General features: G+C 49.8%; 1 protein-coding gene across 2 annotated transcripts; it reads left to right on the forward strand.

Moving 5' to 3' along the window:
* The first annotated feature begins 600 nt into the window (after positions 1-600).
* LOC101389911 (peptidoglycan recognition protein 4) lies at positions 601-15,034 on the forward strand. Of its 2 annotated transcripts, none has more exons than XM_087443050.1 (8): positions 601-934; positions 3,277-3,372; positions 5,208-5,409; positions 6,776-6,894; positions 8,150-8,302; positions 9,510-9,708; positions 12,682-12,800; positions 14,069-15,034. In XM_087443050.1, the coding sequence occupies exons 2-8, from the start codon at positions 3,324-3,326 to the stop codon at positions 14,245-14,247; spliced, it is 1,020 nt and encodes a 339-aa protein (XP_087299176.1). In that variant the 5' UTR covers positions 601-934; positions 3,277-3,323; the 3' UTR covers positions 14,248-15,034. The 2 variants fall into 2 exon arrangements, with proteins under 2 accessions (XP_087299176.1, XP_014647351.2); XM_014791865.2 differs by lacking the exon at positions 601-934 and adding an exon at positions 4,299-4,406 and having other exon boundaries at positions 3,283-3,372.
* Positions 15,035-16,333: the final 1,299 nt, after the last annotated feature.

Below are 16,333 nucleotides of genomic sequence, written 5' to 3' on the forward strand. Positions count from 1 at the left end.
GATCTTTTATCCAGGCATGATTTTGTAACTTCATCTATTGGTCATTTGGAAAATATTGATTCACTGAGTTATCCACATGTTCCAAATGCTGACACATTTTATTATCTAATATATATACATACAGTCACATTTATTAATATCACCATTGATCTCATCAGAAAAGTCTTTAAGTATTGGGAGACTGTCAACTTACAGTGGCAGACACAAATGTACCAAAATTCTAATTTTTGCTTGAAATCTCCAATTTTATTATGCCAACAAATCCCTTTGGGTTTTTTCCTTGAAGTGAAAGGTTCGCTCTGTTCATTTTCGAGAAAATGTCTGCCTCATGTACCCTAGCATGAATATCCATAGTTGGGCTGTTATTTGTTCTTTCAAGTAAAAATGATGCTCCATGAAAAAAGTGGCTAGTCCAGCTCGCCACTCCATCGTACAAATGCTTTTCCTTGAAACAACCATGGTTGAGATTTAATAAAATGAACACTTCTCACTGCTTCATTAAGAATTTTCTCGTGGATCATTTATTCATTTTGAAAGAATCTACTGTGAAGAATACAATGACGGCCAGTGCAGTTTGGTGCCACTGCCTTTGTTCCTGCTAAGACACTCGCAGTTTTACCCACTGTTGATTTTGTGTCATAGTGTAAAAATCAGCAGTGAGGAAGAGGAGGATCTGGGGATTCTTGGTTTGCGGGGTGCTTCCTGTGGTGGGTGGCTCAGGGTATATTATTCTGGAAATTGTGTTGACCTCATGGAGCTCCTGAATGGTCTTGGAGACTCCCAGGTTTCCTGTACCACTCTTTGAGAACCACGGCCTTAGGTGATGCATTATTTGAAGCACATGTGTGTGCCTGCCTGCTTTTCTTTTCCTTTCCTTCTTTTCCACAGGAGGACTCTTGGAAGACGCCAGGCTGATGTGGAGCCTCAGGCCCGGGTGAGGAGTGAGGTGGGGACACTCAGGAAGTGAACTGCTCTGGATAGAGATGTGAGAGTGGGCTGGGGAGGGTGACCAGGGCCAGGTCATCCAGAACGTAGCAGGTCTGTTAGGATTTTAGTCCTAAGTGCCAGAACCAGAGGGACACAGCCCACGCTGCACTCTTCCTCCCTCCTGACCCTCATCCAGAACAGGCGTTTGCCTCAGGGAGCCCCTCAGCCTATTGCTCCCCAAGAATTTGTTGGTCTCTAGGTAGGCCCTAGGCTCTACCTGCTTCCTCTTCACTTAGGCAGCCACCACCCAGTCTCTCCTTAGGGCTTCCCATTCTCCAAGCCCCTCTGCAGAAGGGAACCAGGCTCCTTACTCCCTAACTTGATGCCCCAGAGGTGAGCCCCCAGGCCTTCTCATTGTGAGAGTTTTACTACCAGTCAGGATGGAGAGACAGCAGAGGCATGGAGAAACAGAGCAAGTGACAAGGTTCAGGAACCCTACACGTCCCTCCAGTGTCGGTCCCCAGGCTTCAGTTCTTCATCTCCTCCATCTCTTCTCCAGGCCTGCCCCGTTTCCACTCTTGCCCCAGGATGAGCTCATGAACCCCCTGCTCTCCTCACACTGCTCCAGGCGCCTTTCTCCCCAGCCCTGGGCCTGGGTGGATGGACTGGGGAGGATAGCAGATGGAATTGGTGTATTCTGGGGTCCCTTCAAGGGGACTTTTCTGGGGACCATGGGCCTGAAGGTGAGGCTTCAGCTCCACTCAGAGCAACTTGTGTGGACTTGGGGCATTCCCTCAGAAGTGTCCATCTAGCAGTCTCAGGAGGCTGCCCCACCTGCTGGTAGGTGAGGGCCCAGCAGGTCCCTGTGGAGACACATGTCCTATTGCACTTGTGAAAAGTGTCATGTGGAGTTTCCCCTGTGAAGATTCAAGGGCTCTGGGAGACCAGAGCTGCAGACTGTGGAACACATTAGGTGATGACTCTAATTTGGCCTTCAGCTGGGAGTGGGCAAGGGGCTGGAGATTCTTGGTTTGTAGGAGGTGTCCTGAGTGGGTGACAGCTTGATGCTAAGGTGGGGGTGGTGGATGAATGTGCCAGTGGCCGCAGGGTCAAAATAAGTTCTAGTGATGATGACACCTTCTGTGCTGCTTCCTGGAAAGTACCTTTCTATTTCTCTGCCTCCATCCTGTCCCTGCTGGTGACCCTGGTGGAAGGGGTGCATGGGACATGGTATTGGTGAGTGACCTCCACCCACAGCCTTCACAGTCCTACAGCAGATCTGTCTCCACGGGCAGCAAGTCCCTAGATGTCGGGACACAACCCCCATGTCCCTCCTCAGGCACCGCCAGTTTGGCTGGGCTTCCTGAGGTCTGGGGATGGGGAAGTTGCTCAGGGAGCATTGGTCAATCTCATCTTTTCCCAGGGAGGAGGTACCTGGGCTTAGTCACAGGGCGGGTCCCTGTGCTCTCAGCCAGAGTCTGGTCTCACCTAGTTCCTCTCGGTGCTATGGACAGAGCCGGCTCAGAGCCTCAGAACTCTGCTCTCCTCCTCCTCACTACGTTTTGTTAGGGATCCTGGGCTTTCCTCTTCTCTCTGGAAAGCCAGAGCCCCAGTGCTCCTTCCCAGGGATGGAGTGCCCTCTAGTGCACAGGAGAGTGACGGCCAGAGGAGGCAGCAGCTGGAGAAGGGCAGGGCCAGAGGCCAAGTCTGGAAGGGAGGAGCGCCAGCCAATGAGGGGTGAGCCGCCTACACCCTGACCTTTGGGGCTGGGACAGCACGGGACCCACAGGTATTCTGAGTGTGAGTGTGAGTGTGAGTGTGTTTCTTCTTGAGAAGCCCTCTCTCTCCAAAGGGACAGGACTCCACCAGATGGAGTGTTAAGATCAGGAGATTTCCCCTGCACTAGACCTGGGGTGCTCTCATTCCTGTACTCCCCCAGCTCACCCTATCCCCAACTGGGAAGTTCTCTGTGCTAGACCCATCCATGTGCCTTTGGATTTCTTGGTTCTAGTATTCCTGGATCTTACAGCCCTCTTCTTTAAGAATGGGGGTCAGTGATCCTACATGCAGGGTTAGTGTGAGGATTAAATAAGATTGCATGTGCGAATGTCCATACAGGCCTTGCGCATAGTAGGCACTCAATGAAATCAAGTTGCCCAGGGAAACAGGATGAGGGTGTTGACTGTGATGACCACCTGAGGTGTGCTGGGACCAGAGAAGTCTGGCCAGGTGCTGACCCTCAGGAGGAGCACAGTTTGGTGGGGAGGCAGACAGGGGCACCAGGCAGTGGGGTGGGTGCCCCGTTTGAGGGGTGAGCACTGTAGGGTTAACTGTCAGTGTTTCTCCTAGGGCTGCAGTCCACACTTTCCCTGTCAGTGTTCTGGGACCACTTGAGGATGCTGCGGTGGCTTCTTGTCTTCTCTGCTCTGGGTCTCGGGGCCTGCGGTGAGTTTTCCTTCTTGGATCAGAGAGTAACTGAGAAGGATCATCCTGAAGTCCCATAACAGGAATTCTTTAAATGCTTGCTTTCCCTCAGGGAGAAAGAATAGCTTTGCGTTTAGAGCTCAGGACTTGGAGTCTGTAGATCGGGATTTGAATCCTCGCCTTGCCTCGAGCAAAGATTTTGAACAAGTTATTCAGCTCTTTCACCCTTAATTTTCCCATCTGAAAATTGAGAAAAGATTATGCTCTCCTAAGCTTATTGTGAGGATTAAATGCAATAATGCACATGAAGGACTTCGCACTTGGGCAATGGGAACAATGATTGTATTTGTATTATTATCATGTCAACCAGAGTCAACCTATGCCTGGGGTTTGTGCTTGTCAATAAGAGAAGTTCCTTGTGGGTAGGATGTCATCCCCATGGGCCCCACACAGGAGCACAGGCATAGCAAGCGCCCCCCAAATCAATCACACCTCCCAGAGAAACTGACTTGATTTGTGTAGGTTATTCTGATCCTTTCTCCACATAGTCTCCCCCGTCGCTTCCGTTAGGTAAATCCACACAAGAGAGGACTTGGTGGTTGAAGTGCTTGGATGCATTTCCAGGTTGGATTTTTTTTTTGCCAATTGTGTGTGTAGATGCAGCTTGTGAGAAAAGGACAATATTTCCAACTCCTTGCCCTTGGCTCTTTAACTATCTCCCTGGGGGATAACCTGGGTTGGTATTGGAGAAAACCACGCCATGTGCTGCTACTGGAGGTGGCCCTCTGGTCAGCCTGGAGGTCAGCCTTGTGATGGGGCTCAGGGATCTTAGGAGACAGAGGGGTCATGGAGAGGGGGAGGCCACTTCTGGCCTGAACCTGTGCCTCTGAGATGGCTGGTCCTGGGGCTCCCTGAGGACTGAGGCAGAGTGGAAGGTTCCTTTGCAGGTGATTCCTCCTGGGATGAAACACAAGCTCAACACTTGTCAGAGGGGCTTCAGTACCTGTTTGGCAACGTCTCCCAGCTCATTGAAAAAGGCAAACTGGGTGTCGGTGGTGAGGAGGCCTGAGAACTGGCTGGGGTTTCTTGTGTGACCAGAAGTGGTGCTCAGATCTGAGAGCCACTTGTGGCCCCGATGGGGGCGGGTGGGGCTGAGATGCAGAGAGGTGAACTGGCAAACCACCAGCATGGATGGCCATGGGCCATAGGGGCTGGGGGTGGTGCTGGGAAAGGTCAGAAACCCAGGGACAGGAGAGGCAGCCTCTGCACCCAGGAGCCCCCTCGCCTGGGTATGGAGACCCACACCTTGCCCTCAGGGAGTCCTCAGACTGAAGGGAAGACCCAGGCCCTACCTGGAGGGAACCCCCAGGCTGAGGAGGAGATGTAGCCCCTCCCAGGGAGCTCGGAGCAGGACAAAGGACACAGTTAGAGTCACAGAGAAAACTGTCAGTGAGCATAGTGCAAATGGAGGGCATTAGTGCTGAGGTGAAACTGAGAGGGGTTGCTCAGGGCTTTCCCAGAGTGAATGGTGAGGAGATGCTTCCTAAAGCAGGGGGGCCTAGAGCAGAGCAGGGAAGAAGCTGCAGGATGGGATCTGTCTGTGATGGGGGACGTACTGGGATCAGGTAGCAAAGCATCTTGGCTTCTCTGGGCAGGTGTAGACTCTGCATTGGGGGTGAGTGGAAGTGAAATGGGAATGTGGAAGTGAGAAGAGGAGGGTTGCCTGCCGGCTGAAGACCTCTTCCTAGGGATCTCCCACCACCATGGGGCAGACACTGTCCAGACGGCACGTGTGGCCCAGGGGGCTAATGCGGTAACAATGGGGCAAGATACACCCCCCTGTGGTTACCCGACAGCTGTCTCCACTATGGTCTCTCGCAAGGAGTGGGGGGCGGAAGCTGTTGGCTGCGGCACCAAGCTGACCATGCCAGTGAATTTTCTTGTCACGCATCATGTTCCTGGACTGGAGTGTCACAACCAGACTGTCTGCAGTCAGAGGCTGCGGGAGCTGCAGGCCCATCACGTGCACAACAACAGCTGGTGCGACATGGCCTACAAGTAAGAGGCTGGGCTGGAGGCATGTGGAAGGACGTGGTCAAAGCTGCTCCTTAGGGCATTTCTCTCTCCCCTTCTCATCTCTGTTTTCCTTATTTTCCGGGTTGAGGTTATATCAGGTTTATAATGAATAAAACAGTAAAAAACCCTATAAAATTCCAAATCCTTTGGAACTTTTATGAGATCCTTGACTCCGAGATCTCCTAAAAGGGAGCAAGGAAGGTTAAGTAATAACTATACTTTCTATTTGCCTCATACCTGGTTCACACAGCACATGACAGGTTATGAATGACTTCCATGGATGTGAGCGCATTTGCTCCCCCGACAAGGTGTGAGGTTGTAAGGCAGGCGTTACCATCTCTATGCTGTGGGTGAGGGGACCCAGCTCAAAACTGGCTCTTTGCCTGCTGCCTGTCCCACTGCACTGCATGTAGGGGCTTTCACGTGGGTGAGGCATCTCGTACCCCAGAGGTCACTCTCATAGACCCTCTTGGTGCCCAGGACCACAAGCCCTTGGCCCATCTCTGACTTCCGCTGTGGACAGTTCCTGTGCATGGTGATGGCTTTCTGCCGCAAGTGCCCAGTGCATCTCTGTTTTCTGCTTCAGGCTTTCACCCAAGACCCTGATAGTGAAGGGGAGTTAATGTAGCTCTGGGGGGTGGGAGTTGTAGAAAACTTCCTCAGTCCCCAGCCCTTCTGAAGGGCAATTCTAAGGTGCATATGCACGGTTACTTGGAAGATCACGTGTCGGCAGAGTGACTGAGCCCCAGGTGGTCATGGTGAAGCCAGCCCAGTTCCACCCACTTTGTTGGGTTTATTCCTTCTGCCTCACTCTCCATGTTCCCTCACTCTGGCTCCAGGGATCTCTTCCCAAATAAACCGCCTGCATCTATGTCCTTGTCTGAGTCTCTCCTTCCTGGGAAGTCTATGTAAGACGATCACCCTGGCAGGGAGAAAGCACATGAACAGGTTGTGTGGAGATTACACAGGCAGCATGCATTTTGGAGGAAGGAAGAGAGTCATGTTTGAGGAAATGTGGAAGCTGAGAAGAATCTTACATTGTGTGTTTGGGTCTGTGTTAGCTACTGTGGTGGCTCCAGGACTTCTCCTTCTGAGCTTGCAGGGTGATTTATATAAAACCTGGGTGTCTGAACAAGGGAGGGAGGTGGGAAGCATGGGAGTGGGTCCTTCTGAATTCTAAGGATGAGTATAAATCACTTGGTCTTTCCATTGTCTGTGATGAATCCTTGCCAAGTCCCTTTAGTGAACATGACTGTAGTCCTCCTCCCGTTGGAGGTTGGGTAAGTGGTTCTTCTTACAGGGATGTGCTATGGGCCAGCCACTAAACCTGTATTACCCTGTCCCACAGCTTCCTGGTTGGGGACAATGGCAGGGTGTATGAAGGTGTTGGCTGGAACATCCAAGGCATGCACACCCAGGGCTACAACAATGTCTCCCTGGGCTTTGCCTTCTTCGGCACCAAGGAAGGTAATGGTCATCTCAGCTTTCCCTTCTATGAAGAGTTATCTACTTTGTTTCTACACTCTCTCCTCACCCTTGTCATACTTCCCTGATGATCCACTGTCTCCTGGAATTCTGCTTTCCCCTGACTTCCATGAATGGCATTGGCGGTCCTCCTCCTACTGCTCTGGGATCCCTCTGAGCCTCCGTGGCAGGATTCTCTTCCTCTGGCCATCTCACAGTGCAGGTGCTAGCCAAGCTTCTCCCCACAGCCTTGTTCTCGTCCTGGGAGGATCTGGTCTTCAGCTCTCACTTCTGTGTCAATGACTATCACATCTTCCTCTCTAGCTCTGTCACTTTCTTTTGCTAGGCCATGCTTTCTCATTTCCTGCCAGGCATCTCTCTTACTCTGAGATTTTCTATACAATTATTAAAAACCACTTGAGGCCTCCAATCCCTGAGTCCCTTCCACTTTCTTCTAGTCTCATTGCTGCCCCATCCCACCCACATCCTAACATACATGCTCCAGGACCATCCGTTGACTTTCTGCACCCTTGATTGGTAACAAAGCTCTTGCACATCTAGTTTCTCATTGATCCCTCCCAATACCCTTTGAGATAGTCCAGATAAGTTTCATGGTCATATGACACAAAGGTGCAGCCTGAGTTTCAGAGAGGTAAGTGACCCAGGTGACACAGCTGTAAGGAAAAGAATCAGAACATGAGCCCACATCTTCCATTTCCAGCTCCAAGGCAGTTTCCAGAATGCCACAGGACTCTTTGTTTTCAGCTTGGTTTGTTTTCATGACCACTCTTTGCCTCCTGGGCATCACCTTGTTAGCTGTGGAATCTTGAGCACATTACTTCTCAGAGCCTCAAGTTCCTCTTTGTGAGTGATGGGGTTCATAATGGAATCTACCTCAGAGGTGAGGATTAAAGAAGTTAATGCAGGTAAAGAGACTGGCACATGCCTGGAAGGGCCCTATCGATGGAAACTCTGACCTAGCCAAGTGGGTATCCCTGAGCATGGCACTGCCTTCCAGCTCTTCCACAGAGAGAGAGGGTGGATGAAGGAGGTCTTGGCAGGTCATTGGGAAAAGTCTTCACCTTGGGCCACTGAGTCTCCATCCAGGTGGATCCTTGACTCTCAGGCTTTCCGACCTAGGAGATGAGGCTATTCCCCTCCAACAGCTATGCAGGGGCTGGCAGGGCATCTCGTCCTTTCCCAAAGCCCCCTGAAACTTAGGCCAGACTGAGGTTTCCCACAGATCTCTCTCTTCCAGGCCACAGTCCCAGCCCTGCTGCCCTGTCAGCCATGGAGGGCCTGATCTCCTACGCTGTCCAGAAGGGCCACTTGTCATCCACGTATGTTCAGCCACTTCTTGTGAAAGGCGAGGACTGCCTGGTCCCTCTGCAGAAGGCAAGTCCCAAGAAAGGTAAGACCTTCAAGCCCACTGGGCCTCCCTCCAGATTCCCCCCCACCAACTTCCAAACACCGTGGGAGTGACCCTTCCAGTCAGGCTCCCATTGGATTCCATCTGACAGGCAACTGGTCATCCAGCTCTCTGAACCTTTAGGACTGGAAAACCTTGAGAGGGATCCTCCAGGTCACCTCTTTATCCTTCAGATTCCTAGAATGATAGAACCATGCACTATGTGTGGTGTAATACATGTGCACTCACTTCTTTAATCATTCAACAATTATCTACCGAGCACCTGCTAGTTATTGAAGATATTCCAAGCAACAAAAGACACAAAAGCAGTGCCCTCATGCAGTTTCAATCTAGAGGGAAAGACAATAAACAAATAAACAAGTGAAATATTTGGTATGTTTTATGGTGAAAAGTGTTATGGAAGAAAAAGAACCATGGAAAGGTACAGGATATACAAACACACAAGCACAAATGCACATCTTTCTGAACGCAAAAGCTAGAACAACACTAATAGCCTGAAGTGCTTAAGTCACCACTTGCACTGACTTCAGAGGAAGAGTTTAACATAATTCAGGTAATAAAAAGTAGATAAAATTTAGATTATGGGTTTAACAAGCAGGAACATCAAAACCAGTATAGTTAACAAGCACCTTCAGCCTTTTCTTGGGCTTAATAAAGTTGTAAAGAAAATTAGCTCTGTTATATAAAGCTCTGAGTGAATTTGATCTCTGCCTTTGGATTGGTGCCATCTGTCAATATTAATAACTGCTTACATTGACAGAGAGTTTTGTGGCCTGCTAGCGACTTTCAAAGACATGTTTTCAGAAGAAAATTCAACTGATTTCTCCAAAAGGGCCCTGTTACACATGTACACACACACATGAAACAATCATGCAGACAAATAAGTACACCTTGCTCTTAGAATAGACCACCCATGTCCCCTCAGGATCAACATTCCCACTGTCCTTTGCATTCTGTTTTTTGGGTTAGAACCCATGGATTTATGGTTCCTGCCTCTTGACTCCAATCCCTCTCTGCAGACTTACCCTGTCCCCAGGTGGACCATTCCGAGAGTTGCTGGGCTCTCTCGAGTTCCACACTCAGGGTCAGGTCAGGATGCCCAGAGGGTGGTGGGGATGTTCAGTAGTGAGGTAGTTGACATGGGTGGGCAAAATGAATCCTAATGTCCACGTTTTTTGCCCCACCACAGGTTGCCCCTACATTGTCCCTCGGTCTGCTTGGGAGGCCAGGGAGGCCCACTGCCCCAGGATGAACCTACCGGCTAAGTACGTCATCATCATCCACACCTCTGGGAGAACCTGCAACATGTCTGATGAGTGCCGCCTCCTGGTCCAAGATATCCAGTCCTTTTTGATGGACAGACTCAACTTATGTGACATTGGGTATAAGTAAGTCTACTTGAGGATACATGGGCTTCTTTTCCCTTGGGGGCAGTCACTGAACCTTTGAAAGGGAGGGGAAAGGGGACTAATATTTACTGAGTGCTCACCATATAGAGGTGCTCCATATATAACCACACTGATTTCTCACACAACCCTGGGTGGGCCTTAGTTAGGATAAAGCCAAAGGAGTGGTCATTTCCCTTGAGCATGTTCTCAAAATGTGAGTCCTTTTTAAAGGTCATGTATTGACATGATGGAGGCCAAGGGTTTGCTTAAAAGATATTAGAGGAAGTTGTATGCATGCAAGGTTGTGAAACCCGTAGAAAGGATAATCTAAAGGGTGTGCCTTTTTCATGCAATCGCCTCCCACTACTCAGTGGCTCAGGCTCTGCCCCTCGGTTTGGCCACAACCGGAAGTTTGTTCTCCTTCGTTTTAGACTGTTCCTCTGCATCTGGGAACTGTCAACCTGCTTGGGGAGAATATCTTTCCTGTCTGAAGGCAGAGGCGAGACCAGATAATAGCTTTTGATTTCCCTAATGCCAAGGTCCGTATATCTTTAATAAAGAAGGCATCAACCTAACAGGAGAGTAGAAACTTCTTGAAGGGGGCCTGCAGATAAGATGTCTGGGATTAGACGCCGTCTAATGTCCCAATAGAAACAATCACACTGAATTTTAAGTCTTAAGATGGGCCACCACTAGCCCAGAGGGCATATTGGTACATAACAATCAAAGGAGCCCTTCTCTAGGGGTGTTCATGGCTTAGCTAGTGCAGTTGGATTTTAGTCCCTGCTTGCCCCCACGCTAGGCACCTCTGTGCAGGGTGCAACCACCAACCTGTATGCAGAGGCCCTGCCTTAGATGGATTTGCCATTACTTGATACATGCTTCTGGGCTGACTGCCTCTCCTCTCTCTGTCCCCATTTTAGTAACAACCCTTTCAAGATAGGAGAAAACTTTTTCTTCAACGTCTGTTGTCTATCAGGACCTACCGTATGCTTTGTTAGGTTCTGCTATGCAGGATTATTCACAGCATTGCTCTGTTTAATTAGAGCAGATACCTGAAAATTGACTATAAAATTGGAAATCCTAACCTGGAAAATGATAGAGGCTGAGGGAATTCCTTTCCCTTTTCCCATTCAGGTTTCAGAGGGCAGTTTCCTGTCCCTAGGTTTGGCCTTTTATTGTGTCTTCTGTACCATAAGTTAGTGACCATGCTGTTGCTTGCCTTGAGATGGTCTGCAGTCAGGAGGAAACACCCACTTGGGATAAATTAATTCACTGAGCACATGATTGAGTGCCTACTCTGTGTGGGCACTAGGATCTGCTCTGTGGACGCCATCAGATGTAGCTCAGATATGGTTCTTGCCTTCTTGGGGCTAAGACTCTGGTGAAGGAAAAGATAATTATGCAAAAAAATCCTAATAGAGTACATTAAGGGTTATGATAGAGGATGCATGGGGTGTAAACAGGAGGTGTTTTTTTAACTCTCGTTAGGTCTCTGAGGGAATGGGTGTGAAGGAAGCACTACCTGAGGGAGTAACATATTATCTGGGACCTAAAGGATGAGTAGGGGCTGGTCAGAGGAGGGAGAAGTGTTTCAGGCAGATGGAAAGGACTTCTGTGGAAATGCCAGATGCCAGCCTGAGAATAGTGCCTTTGAGGAGCTGAGAGAAGTTTATCATGATAAAAATAGATGCCAAAGAGGAGTATGGTGAGAGGTAAGGCTGGGGAGGCAAACGGGGGCCTTATCATGAAGGATCTTGTCACTTAAGCTGGGGAGTTTGGACTCTGTGACAGGGGCTGAAAGTGGGTTTTATATAAGATTTGTAGTAGAAAGGCCACTCACAGTTTCAGGAATGGAGAGGAAAAGGGCAAAACTGGAGGTGGTGATATCAATCTCTGAGGACTGTGCAGCAATCCAGGGAAGACAGGGTGGTAATATGGCTGGGGGGAAGCAGCTGTCATGGAGAGAAGTGGAGAAATCTGAGAGGTCAATGGAGATTGGTGGTTCACGATGAGGGTGCAGGGGTCAATCAGGGAGAGTGGTTGGGAGACGCGGTTGACAAGCCATTAACGAGTGGATGAAGTGGGTGATTGATGCCCATATTCCTGGCTGGGCTGATTGGAGGATGGGTGGTGGTGCCTTTCACCAAGATGGGGAGTCCAGAAAGGGGAACAGGTGGGGAAGAAGGTGGCTCCAGATGTGTCCATGTGGACTCTCCTGAGTGGTCACTGAAGCAAAGGAAGTGGTTGGGGTAGTCCTAGAAGAATGTGTCGAGTGAGAAGAGGAGAGGTCTTAGGGCAGCATCCTGAGGAACCCTACATGTGCAGGAAAGCACACAGGAAGAAGAAGTGCAGAGGAGTCTGAGGGGCAGTAGCCAGAGAAGAAGACAGCTGGGAAAGTGTGGTAGATGGGAGCTTAGGGGAGAGAACACTTGAGAAAGCAGGAGGGAGGGGTCAGTAGGGCACCTGTAGCGAGATCAGGTAAGGCAAGGTCAGAGAAGTGTGCTTTGTACTTAGTGATGTGGAGGTCACAGGTCACCCTGGGGGAGGCAGTTTCATGGGTGAGGTGCGGGAAAGGCCAGGTGGCAGAAATTGAAAACTGTCACTCTTTTTCTTCTTAGGCTGAGAGCTACTTGGGGCAGCCAGATGGGCTCATGAGACTGGACTGTTGGAGATTCAGGAATTTTAAGAGCCAGTTGTTAAATCATTGGTAGCCTGCAATCAGCCACGGTGGGAATTTTACACCACAGAAATCAGTAAAGTCTACAAATCAGGGCTTCCTGCCCTCCCCCTCCTCCATGAGAGCGGGTTTACCAGCACACCACTGGCAAGGACTCTGTCTTTTTGCAATCCAGTGCCTGGAATTCAATAGCTAATCAATGTCTGATGAGTAAAGGCATGAATGAATGAATGCAACAATCCCAGAGTGCCTCTCTTTCATGCTGGTCACCATCTCCCCTTGCTGTCCTCTAGCTTCCTTGTGGGCCAGGATGGTGTCGTTTATGAAGGAGTGGGCTGGAATGTCCAAGGCTCCCACACCACTGGCTACAATGACATTGCCCTGGGCATCGCCTTCATGGGCACCTTCTCAGGTAAGAGGATGCCTTGGGTAGTAGTGGTCGTTGTACAGTCACATGTCACTTAACCTCGGAGATAAGTTCTGAGAAATGCATTGTTAGGCCATTTTGTCCTTGTGCAAACATCATAGAGTGTACTTACACCAACTAGATGGTATGGCCTACTACACGCGTAGGCTATACGGTACTAATCTTATGGGATCGCTGTCTTGTATGGGGTCCATTGTTGACCAAAACGTCGTTATGCGGCTCATGACTGTAAGGTGTTTGAAGGAGAGTATCTGACACGGAAGACAACGGCATCAGACTCAGGCATCATTTTAGTGCCTGAAAATGCTGGATTTACCTAGCTTCAAATTTGATGTTTGACTAAGCTCAGTGTGACCAGAGGTGACCCCCAGACAGAATGCCCACCCTAAATCTACTCCCTTCACACTCGACCAAATGTCTCTCTCTTTCAATCTCCAAGGCACATGTAAGACAAGAGGAAGAGATCTTTGTGGACGTTTTTTTTGCTAGGTTTTTACCACGGCAGCAAGGTAGGGACACTTGCCTTATTTGCCACAGCTGCAGATGAGCCTCTGTCTCTGCATCCAGAGTGCACGCTGAGAATTGTCATTGCTCAGAGCTCTTGATCAGAGTTTGTTTAGATTCAGGGGTGTTTTGCTGAGCCTCTGGGAAGAGGAGGCCATGTCACTGGGGCTGGTTCAGGTTGATACTAAAATGGGTGTTGGGTGGGAGCAAGGGGTGACCCAGGAATGTGCCTGGAGATGGGGCTGGGCATATGAATAGTGCAGGAAACATCAAGTGGCTAAACCAAGGTTTCTCAGTCCATGATTGACATTCTGGATCAGATAAGTCTTTGTTGTGGGGCTGCCCTGTGTACCACCCCTGGCCTCTACCACTAGATGCCTTTAACATCCTTCCCCTAGTTGTGATAACCAAAAATGTTTCCACACATTGCCAAATATTCCTGGCAGGGGTTAAACTGCACCCAGTAGAGAACTACCAATCTAAACTTTTGCAGTGGACAAAGGCTTTGTACATCCCCAGAATAATTATATATGTTATCTCAGGCTCTGCTCTTTTGATTCAGGAAGAACTTTGGTGCTGAGGAATCTGAAGTCTTGACTTGGTTTTCTGTCTGTCTCTATAGAGTGGCTGGCAACAGTGGATATGCTAGCTTGGTGGTTGGGGTGGATTAGGGGGGATCTAGGAGTGTGTCCTGCCCTGGGCAGGGCGCCCTGGAATCCTATAACTGATTGGCTGGCTGTGTTTTGCAGGTACCCCGCCCAATGCTGCAGCACTGGAGGCAGCCCAGAACCTGATCCAGTGTGCAGTGGATAAGGGATATTTGACTCCCAACTACCTGCTGGTGGGGCAGAGTGATGTTATCAAAACGCTGTCTCCTGGGAAGGCTTTGTACAACATCATCAGCTCCTGGCCTCATTTCAAACACTGAGGGAGCCCCTGCTCCTTCTGAGATTGCTCCCCCTGCCTCCTGGTTGCTGGGCCTCCCCTGCCCTCACCCTCCATCCTGGTTCAACACCTCGTGTCCCCTCTCTGCCAGCCCCATCGTGTCCCTCCTGTCTGGGTTAGCATAATCATCGCCTGCTGGCATCCTCCAGCATCACCCAAACCCCATATCTGGGCATTCCCAGCCCTCTGAATCTGGACCCAGCCTTCCTCTCTCCTCGTCTTCCTTTCCCCTGGGCACCCACCTCCTCAGCCAGATGAGACGCCAGGCTGGTCTCTGTTTGACTTCTCGTTCCCTTTGCACACGCCCCTCTGCCTGGTGTGCCTTCCCCTGCTGTTTGCGTGGCAGCCCCCAACTTCACCCATCAGCCAGGTCAATGCCCAGCCCCTCCTCTCTGCTCACTCTGACCTGTCATATTTGGATGCAGCCCTGAGTTTAGGGCTCAGTTGTTTATGGACGTGTCTGTTCTCTCCACTGGATTGTGAGGTTGTCCAGTTTTATTCATCTCTGTGTCCTCAGTTCCTCAGTTCCTACTGTCTGGAAGCCAGTAGGTGCTATAGATGTTTGTTGAAGAATTGGATGAATAAACAAATGAGTGGATCAAGTCCCTGTTCCCCTTGCCAGTTTGCTCTGTCATCCCCACTCTGAGGACGACTTCCTGGAAGGTCCCCCATCCCTCCAGCATTCCCTCTGTTCCTGTTCCCTCCCAGTCTGGGGCCAGAGCTGGCTCTAGTTGCTCATCTGTAGTGGTTGCTGTGTCTCTCGAGTCTTGTGTCCCTGTCCCCTCTGAGCTTCTGAGGGCAGGGACAGTGCACTCCTACAGGCCCAGGCCCGGGCTGTGTTCACACTAGCCACCCAGTGCCTGCTGCCTTCCCTTGCCTGCCGAGCCCTCTGGGCGTTGGGCTGAGCAAGGACCCAGAGTCATGGGACTCGGCAGCCCTCCATGCCTGGGCTGTTCAGCCTCTTATTGGAAGCAGAAGATGTGTTCTTTGTTTTCTCTGGATCTTAGTCTGGAAGAAAAGGGAGGAGAGACAGAGGATAAAAAATGGATAGGATAAATAAAAGGAAAAAATTGTGTATGAAGAGCTGTAGATTTGTACCACACTGTGGAAGATCTGTATCTCTCTTCTCCAGTCACACTGTGCTTCCGTACTGTGGGGATTTCCTCACATGTTCCCCTGAACTCTGGCCCCCTTCTATTTCCTCCTGTCCACAGACTCCCCTCTAAGTGGGCAGAATTTCAGGCAGTATATGTGTTTTTTGCTTTGCCTGGAGGATAAGATGTCTCCTGTGGGCAGTGGCTAATGGTTTCGCCTGGTGACCAAGGACTGGAAAGAGCAAGATTGGACAACTGGTGTTCCATATGAGTGTTCATCAACATTTGTTGCAGAGCAGAGTCTTGATAATCAGGTAGATAAGATGATTTCAGTCTGTTTCCCTAACCACCTGGGTACTTGCTCAAGGGACTTATATAAGTAAGTAGCCATGTGGCAGAGATGAAGGCTATACCTGGGCTCAACAACAATGTCCTTCCCTTCACTAAACCAATCTGGCTACCACTCCTGTTGGATGTTCAACCTGCCAGTGGCAGAGGCCAGTAATGAGTTCCCAATTGGCACTGTTACCTGGGAGATCCAGCCACCACCTGGCAACAGCCTGATTACCTAGTGGTAGAGTTAGCAGCTTGTCTTCCCTGTAAGAGACACTTGATATAGATATGCCACCTTGCACGTAATGCTTCTGCCAGCACCACCACCTGTGGACTTTTGGAATGCCTTGTTCACAATCATGGAGTCTCACACAGCATGGTTTCTGGCAAAGACACATATTTGACGGCAAAAAAGGCGTAGTGGAAGATGGTAGCCCCAGCACAAATTTTGAATGTCCCCCATAAAAAGACATAAATCAACTAAGATAGCAAAATGAGTGAAAAATCCATAGGAAAAATAAACACAACAAGATGACAGAGTATCCTCACAAACTCCAAATATGAGCAGGTTGGGACAAACCAACAAGAGCCATAAGATCCATATAGTATCAAAATCTGTGTAAGAGGAAGCAGAGGAAATAG

This window comes from Ceratotherium simum, chromosome 2 (assembly GCF_057802395.1).
Source record: "Ceratotherium simum simum isolate JZ-2026a chromosome 2, ASM5780239v1, whole genome shotgun sequence".
NCBI classification, from domain to species: Eukaryota; Metazoa; Chordata; class Mammalia; order Perissodactyla; family Rhinocerotidae; genus Ceratotherium; species Ceratotherium simum.